The following is an 8,742-nucleotide window of genomic DNA, read 5'->3' on the forward strand; positions in this document are numbered from 1 at the left end:
TATTAAGGTTAAATATCATACTTGGTTCAACGAATGTAGCCTTTTTGCAAGTCCAACCTCTAGATTTTTAATTTTGGTGCACGGATGTACTCACAAACACCGGCCATACGTAAAAGAATGTAATAGGGAAGAATTTTACTATTTAAATATTCAATCCACTTAGGTCATTCCATTTCAGTCTTATTTTTAATAAATTGCTTCTTCTTGGTAATATCAAAGTAATCAAAATATAAATAAATACCATTATATATTATCAGTTCATTGCATTAAGAACAATTCTAAAAGTAGATGCCTATATAAAAATTAAAAATCTGCTAGTAAAAGGCAACTTATAGTCCTACTGAGGATTTTAATTCCGGTTAAGCAGCTCATATAGTATATGTTCTTTACCTATTACGTATCTTAAGTTAGTTATGGGAATGGTGCAATGGTAACTATCTTTTGGTGAGCTATTCTCCTCAATAATATCGATGTTAGATAATTCAGATATTATATAATCCCAAGAAATTGACTTATAGAATATTTCAAGATTATAAGTGTCAGTTGTGGGTCTATTAGTTACTGGAAAAAATATTTTGAAATGGTTCCAAATTGTCTTATCTTTAATGGATGTAATCAATTTGAACAGATTAGCAATAATGAATGAGCGAGTAAAATATTTCTTTCCATTAACATTTGTATTAGGTTGATCTGACGCACCTAATAATGATAAGGATATAACGAATAGTTTACAGAGGAGTGATGAATTTAGAAATAGTTTCATATTAGGAATAAGTGTAAAATCACTGATTGCTATGTTAAAATCATGTGAATGTATTTCAATAATTTTTTCAGAGTTACCTGCTTTACTCTTTGCTACTTCGGAAAAATATCTTCTTTTTGCAATATTTATTGAATGAATGCATAAGTTTATAGCTTCTTGAGCATTCATACTTAGACTTGCTATAGCTACCTTTAATTTATGAATAGTAGATTTTTCAATTTTAATTTTAAATCTTTCCGTATTGCATAAACCATCCACGCTATCACTTGTAGTGTTATTGGTGTTTTGGTTTATATATTGATAAGAACCATTCAAGCCTTCCAAATATATACCAATAATTTTAATTAAGTCATCATTTGAGTAATCCTTAAAAACCAAACTGCTTGATCCCTGCGGATAGCTTTCTATTGGTTCATCATTTTGATCTGTAAAAATAAATATTAATTTGGAATTCGGAAGAGTCAGCCACCTGTTTACGTCATTACGTAGTGTAGTGTCACTAATCAGCTGAGTAATTTTAATTATAATAGGACGCCTCTTATTCTTTGAGATAGCGTTAAAATAATAGTTTAGTGACTCTATGGCTACCTCGGCATCAATTATGGATTTATTTTTGGAAAGCTGTTTCCACAATTGACAATAGAAATATTCTCTTGGGTTTTTATCACTGAATTTGGTAATTTCTAAGAATTGAAAATTAGGAATATTAGGATCTTTCTTGCATCGTTCAACGACGCTACTGGTAATAAAATTCTTACCTGTTCCGTAATTACCTACAATACGATAGCTTGAGGAAGTCCCGTTTTTTAAATCATTGGATATAGAGTTCCACAATATTAAAAATTCTTCAGAACGAGCAGGGTATCTCTTTTCTAGTTCTTCCTTGTTGGTTATATCAATATTGCCAGTGTTATTGTTCCACACTGGCACAATTCCAGCAGTGCCAGTAGAATATTTATTATCGTTGTTTCGATCTTGTGGTAATTTTGACTCCAAAGCAGAGATATCTAAAGTACTTGAAAGTTTATCATTAAAGTCGTTAAGATTGAAACTAACAGATGTTTTTGATTCATCTTTAAACCGGCTCGAAAATTTATTATACTTTGATATAAAATCTATCTTTTGCTTCTTTCTTTTAGGGCTTACTATTTCAGAAACGTTTGATGTACAACGTTTTTTATCAATAATGGTATTCAATTGTACATTATCAGTATTTAATGTAGCTTTAGATTTATGCATGTCATTTACTTCTAATGCAATAGAACTATTACCATTAGTAGATAATTTTTTTGGCCTCTTTTCGCTAGATTTAGAAGTAGTAGAAATTTCTTTCGTGATAATTACTGGTTGAGTGTTACCTTCTATCGCGAGAGAGTTAAATGTAGCAGTATTTTCTTTTCCTAAAGCCAGTGCTCTAGGTTTTTCAGTTTTTGTACTAGCTATTGCTTTAGTATTAACTTCTTTTGTTTTAGAGAATAAGTTGATGTTATCATCTTTTATTCTGGAGATTGATTGAGCGTTTTCTTCTTTTGCCATAGGTTTGAAGGGAGCTGCATGTACTCCTACAATAGGTGTAGATGGTGTGTCTTTCTCTGCGATAGAGTTTAAGATCGTAGTATCTTCTAAGATTATATCCATTGATTGAGTATTACTTTCTTTAGTAATATCTGTTGAATAAGCCTTAACTTTTGAGGCAGTTATTGTTTGAGGATTAGTTTCTTTTATGGTAGAAGCTGATTGGATGTTCTTATCTTTTGTTCTGGACATTAAGCGGGTGTTATCTCCTTTTGTTTTGGATATTGACTGCAAATTATCCTCTTTCTTGGCGGACTTAAAGAGATCGACATTTTCTTTTGAGGTAGATACTAATTGGGAGTTGTTTTCTTTTGTAATAGTTGTTGAATGAATGTTATTTTCTTTTTCTTGAGAGGTCAATTGAGTGTAGCCTGATTTAAGTTTAGGAGTTAATTTACCAGTAGATTCCTTTTCTTTCTCAATTAATTCAACATCTAACACTTTAGTCAAATTATCTTTCTCAGTACCTGAGTTTTCACTATCAGAAGTATCAAAAACTACAAAGTTCTGCCCACTTCTATGTTTTGAAGTAACAATAAGCTCTGGATCTTCATTTGATAATGTGGAAGTATCGACTTCTGATCCTGTTGAATTATCAACATTTTCCTTCGCATCATACATATCTTCCAATTGGGGGCTTAAGGAATTTTGTGGATGAAATTTATCTTGCAGTTCTACTTGGGTCTCAGAGACAGAGATAACATCACTATCTGAGCTAGAATCTGGTTCATCTGATTGAGATGAAGTATGGAAAATTGACCGTTTGGTAGTATCATCTTTGTTTAATTTTGGTAATGAGTTTTCATCGTTCAAGTTATCCAATATCTTGTTTGAATCTACATTGTTTTGAGAAGATGAAGTTCTGGTAGTTTTCAGATAATCTGGGGCATCTTCATATATGCTAATTTCATCACCATCTTCTTGGTCATCATCTTCAACATCTTCAGTATCATGTTCAAATGAGGTATTATTCTTTTCATCTATTGTTGTATCCTGTTTCATATTTTTTGATGTCTCTTTTGCTTCTTCTTCTTCACTATCTTCTTCTTCTTCACTTTCATCTTCCACTTCTTCTATTTCTTCCATTACTTCTTCATCTTCTTCATCTTCGACTCCTCCTTCTACCCCTTCCTTCACCTCGTCCTCCAGTTCTTCTTCCTCCTCTTCTTCCTCCTCGTCTTCGTCTTCTTCTATTTCTTCCATTACTTCTTCTTCCATTTCTTTCATTACTTCTTGCTCGTCCTGGTCCTTTTCTTCAGCCTCTTCTTTCTTATTTTCCACTTGTTTTTCCTCTTGCTTCTCCTCTTGCTTCTCCTCTTGCTTCTCCTCTTGCTTCTCCTCTTGCTTTTCTACTTGCTTTTCTATTTCTGTTGCATTATCATCAGAAATAACTTCTGACCTTAGATTCATATTAATTTGTTTGGATAATCCTCTACTGAGTAATAATTGTTCGTTTTGCCTATTCTTAGCTCTCTCCTTCTGTCTATCAGATATCGATTTTAATCGATTAAAAATTGTATGGCGATCAGTAGAATGTGTGCTAGAGTTATGAGAAGGTGCTAACCTTGTCTTCTTGGATGAACTTGTAGGTGAGTCTACTTTTCTAGAATATTTGGCAATAGCCAATCTATTTTTTAAATATAATTCTGCATCTCTGATATTTCTTCTTAACACTTCTCTTCTAATATTTTTCATGTCAATCTTTTGGAAATTTTCTGCAGTAGGTTCACAGGCATATTGAACTAGGAAATCGTAAGTTTTTTTCTTCGAAGTATTCTCTTCCCATGAGTCTTTGGAATGAACAACACCCAATGAAATGATATCATTCAACCAAATTTCTGATAATTCTATTGTGAAATATAACTCATCCTGATTGATCTCATCAAAAAACTGATCATTTAAATCTTCTTTGCTTGGATTAGAATCTAAGATTTCAGGTTTGAACTGTTTATAATATTTAAGAGGTTTTAATTCAAACCAACGCAAAAAATTATAACACCATATTTCCACAACATTATTCAATGTGTTTTTTCTAATTTCATTGACAAAATAAACGGAATAAGTTCCTGTAACATCATCATTGGCCACAATGACATCCCCTCTACCAAAACTTAGCCCATCGCTATCTCTCTTGATAAAAATATTTTCTGTACCACCTCTTCTAGGTCTCCTTCTTGAATCAGTAATAACGTTACCATTTTCATCAGTGGTAATAATCTGCCAGCCTTCCAAATCATGTAAAGTATGAGCCATGTGAAAATTTAATGCAGAGATTGAAATTGATGTAACGACAAACAAAGCTGTAAAAGTGTGACAGTCGATGGTAATTGATTTGGTACCCTATCGATCAGCAAGCTTATTTAAATGGGATGCATGCAATTGCTACCGATTTATGTTAATAAGAAACTTCAACAATAGATAAGATAGTTCACTTTCAATCAACAGTTTGCTCTTGATAAATTTGAAACGAAGAGGTATTCTTTTTAAGGGTCGCTTTACTACACGCTTTTATTGATCTACGTCCTGGAGAATTCAACATTCCTGCACGTCATTGGAGCTAGAATTAAGATTTCTGGAAACAGCCTGATCAGATTCTATCTACAACTCTCGTCACATACAGAAACAGCCTTGTCTTCTTGCAGTCTTTTCGGCCTCGCGTAAAACTCCGCGGACGGAAAAAAAAAATTCACATCTTCTATATTTCACGTTTTTCACGTTTTTCACTTTTTTTACTTTTTTACTTTTTTCACTGTTCTTCTAATCTTGAAAGGTCCACAGTGTTTTCTGTGCCGGAATTTTTCAAGTTTCATGGTTACTAGGCAGTCCTATATCCTTAGTGTGTAATCTTTGATTAAATGTTTTTTCCATAGGGTTTGTTATTTATTTTTGACAGTTTTTTTTTTGATTGGGTATGGAGAATTTGGTGGATATCTCCTTAATAGTGAGAATTAGTCTTTACGCTTACGTTCTGTTCTATTTATAAACATAGGGTTTGATTAGAACTGTTTTTAGATTGCGTTTAGTTTGTAGTGCATCTTGGGGCTTAGTTCTGTTGCTTTTATTGAATTGGATCAAAATCATAAAGACAATTTTTGTATTATACTTTTCTTCATATTAAGTAAAAATCTTTTATTTGTATATTAATATTGCTATCCAGTTCGAAAGAAGAGAAAATATTGCTAATACGGAAGAGACAACTGTATGCCATTAAGTTGATAGTACAGTCAATACTACTAGCTAGTATATTCAGATTAGTGGAAAGCTATAGCTGTGTTTTATTTTATATCACTATCAGACATTATCCCTTACTATTCCTTTATTGAGACCACTATTTGTCTGCAATACCTGTCGAAAAAGAAAAAGAAAAAAGAAGAAAGAAAGAAACTGATTCTATACAATTTTATTCTATCCAGTTTGTTTTTTTGGTATATTTAACCCTTTATATGTCTAACTTTTTCAAGAAATTGAAGGAACGGGTCTGTGGGCCATTTAAAGGATTAAGTGAATGGGAAATTGCTATCTGCTTATTCAGGTTTTTTTCCTCCTTTGTCATTCTACTTATTGTAGCAGTTTTAACATTAGGTCCCTGGATTAATCCGAATCATCTATATTTAGGGAAATTCAACACAGTTTCATCCGATATTTCTAAAGGGCTTTATCAATATTTGAAAACAAGTGTTGAATCATTAGAAGCATCTCAATTTCAAGATCATTTGGGATTAACAACTTCAGAACTATTCACTTTAACTAACTATGCATCAAGCAATGTCCAAGACTTGCCTTTGTATATTACATCATCAATGTATGGTAAATGTGAAACCAGATCTGGTAATATGACAAGAAAAATAATTGATGGAAATATCTATATTACCTATAATGATATATATAATAAATGTGATTTCGAAGGTCTTGGTTATGTCTTCAATTATAGAGAACTATTATCAGATATGGGCTTAGAATTGTTATTATCATACGCATACAAATCAAATATTGACAAGGCAATTGATCAAAATGTATCGTATTTATGTTATATTGGTCGTTCTAGTGACAGAAGAGCCACTATGATGTGTTTACTGTTCATAGCAGGTGCTCTAGATATTATTATTCTGATACTGACGATTATATATTATACTGTTAAAGATAAATCATTAAATTTAACAAAAGAAAATATACTAATACACACAATATCTTTTCTTTCATTTATTTTATGTATTGATGGTATTTTATGTTCTGTATTTTTAATGGTTTTAGAAATTAATTTGAGATCGAAAATTCAAAAAGAATTATCGATGTTTGGTATATCGTATCGTATCGGAAAACCTTGGTATGTTCTATTATTTTTTATGGCAGCTTTTGTTACCATCTCCTGTATATTATGGGCAGGTTTAGAATGGTGTATGTCACCAAATATTTCTAATTCACATGTTAGTGAAATTGAAGTTAATATATTAAATTATAATGAAACGGAGGCTCCATATGAAGATAACGTAATTAATACTGGACCAACATTTGTGGATAAATTGAAAATTCATAGTAATAATTGTATAAATACTGTCAAAGATGACAAAATAGGTGCTAGAAATGCCTTAAGTTTTCTTCGTAATAAAACATTTGAAACAACAAATATTTCTTTCCAATCTGATAAGGTTGAACCATTCAAGTCTGAAAATGATAATAAAGTATCTACAGAAGCATATGAATTACATGATTTAGCATCCTCTTTTTCAATAGAAAGAGAACCTGAAATGATTATAGAAGGCGACCTGAATACAACTTTTAGTCTCCGAGAATCTCCAGATGATGCAAATAGTGAAACTAGAAGTATATTAAGAATTGTAAAACCTGTGTCAGCAATTCCATTCTATTAGTTTTACATCTGCCTATTTTACTATTCACATCATTCTCTTAATTTTTTAACATTCATCGTGACACAAAGCATTGCATATATAATTATTATTTCGCATATTATTATGAAAATAGGCAAAAAATAAAAAAAAATAAAAATAAAAAAGGACATATAACAAATAATAATTAGTAATTAATAATTAATCATTCTTAAATATATAATACCTGAAACTAGACATTCGTACAGTATAAAAAGTTTTAATTTTTTTTTTGTTCAACTCATGTTTTTCATTAAAAGGTTTGTAGTGTGGGGAATTTTACTCATCTTTTGTTTTGCACAATTTTTATTGAATCTAACTGATTTTTCTTGTATAGTTTCATCAAATTTACCAATATGTGTGCCACAATTTAAATTTCGGATAATTGATAATAGTCAATCAATAATATCTTTTGAAATCTTCAGAAGTCTTCGAGAATTTTTAAAATTACTTTCATTTCTAAGAATAGATATGGAGCCAATATCAACTGTACCTTATAAGGATAATAACAGTCAAAATAATACTAGTTTAATCGATATGGGTAATGAACTTATAAATGAGAACAAAAAGGAGATTCTTTATAATGAAGAAAAGTTGGTAAATACATTTAATAAAAATATAGAATATAGAGTTAATACTTTTGGTTATTGTAAACTTCGAGAACAAGAAAAAAATAAAAATATTACTGTTAAAAATAATAAAATTATTGAGAAAGAATATTGCCAACAAAATAATAAATATGGAATGGAAATATTTGGAATTTTAATTAGAGACATTGGTATACAATTGGGTAAAAATTCAGTGAAATATAAGGAGAATAATAAGATAATTGGAGATTCCCTTGTATTAATGAGCCATTTAGGTATTGGATCTTTAAATAAATTTTTCAAAAAAGATCAGAATAATAAAAAAATATATTCTAAATTATTATTCAGTGATAAAAATAATACACAATTACTTGATACTATCAATAATCCAAAGGATACTAACATCTCTGAACCCCCAAAAAATGATATGTATCGTAAAGGGATCAAATTATTAATCTTTTTAATTAACCTTAATAAGGGAATCTATTGGATTTATTTAATTCAATTTGCCATAAGTTCATTCAATCTAATAATTATACTACTATTTGGAGTGGAATTGTTTTTCATGGGTAAACATCATAAAATCTTTCCTATAATTATTAAATTATCAGCATTAGTGTTGATTGTAATCAGTTGTGTAGAGTTGATTGAAAAAGTCATCTATTTTACTATATTAGAGTTATTTAATTATAAGAATCTTGAGAAGCATATAAACAAACGAGGCAATCCAATGGAAATTATTGAGTTTTCAATATTAGATGGATTTAAAATTGGATTTGCAAGAGTAATTGTTCAAATAGTTTACTTAATAATGACCATTCTGTCAGCAAATTATTATGGTGATTGGAAAACTCGAAAAATTGTTAAAATGGGGAGTAATAGGGAATATAATATCAAGGATTATCAATAAATTATTTTTTTTTTTTTTTAAGTT

The 8,742-nt window shown here is 30.2% G+C and overlaps 3 protein-coding genes across 3 annotated transcripts; 2 read left to right on the forward strand and 1 right to left on the reverse strand.

Moving 5' to 3' along the window:
- Positions 1–349: 349 nt before the first annotated feature.
- Positions 350–4,591, reverse strand: TBLA0G02190 (uncharacterized protein; the record flags this gene model as incomplete). Its single annotated transcript, XM_004181630.1, has 1 exon — positions 350–4,591. The coding sequence occupies one exon, from the start codon at positions 4,589–4,591 to the stop codon at positions 350–352; it is 4,242 nt and encodes a 1,413-aa protein (XP_004181678.1).
- Positions 4,592–5,781: 1,190 nt separating this feature from the next.
- ECM7 (Ecm7p) lies at positions 5,782–7,206 on the forward strand (the record flags this gene model as incomplete). The annotated part of the gene is made up of 1 exon (XM_004181631.1): positions 5,782–7,206. The coding sequence occupies one exon, from the start codon at positions 5,782–5,784 to the stop codon at positions 7,204–7,206; it is 1,425 nt and encodes a 474-aa protein (XP_004181679.1).
- A 258-nt stretch (positions 7,207–7,464) lies between these two features.
- SMA2 (Sma2p) lies at positions 7,465–8,718 on the forward strand (the record flags this gene model as incomplete). Its single annotated transcript, XM_004181632.1, has 1 exon — positions 7,465–8,718. One exon carries the CDS (start codon positions 7,465–7,467, stop codon positions 8,716–8,718), a length of 1,254 nt encoding a protein of 417 aa, XP_004181680.1.
- Positions 8,719–8,742: the final 24 nt, after the last annotated feature.

The sequence above is a fragment of the Henningerozyma blattae genome, chromosome 7, assembly GCF_000315915.1.
Source record: "Henningerozyma blattae CBS 6284 chromosome 7, complete genome".
Lineage (NCBI taxonomy): Eukaryota > Fungi > Ascomycota > Saccharomycetes > Saccharomycetales > Saccharomycetaceae > Henningerozyma > Henningerozyma blattae.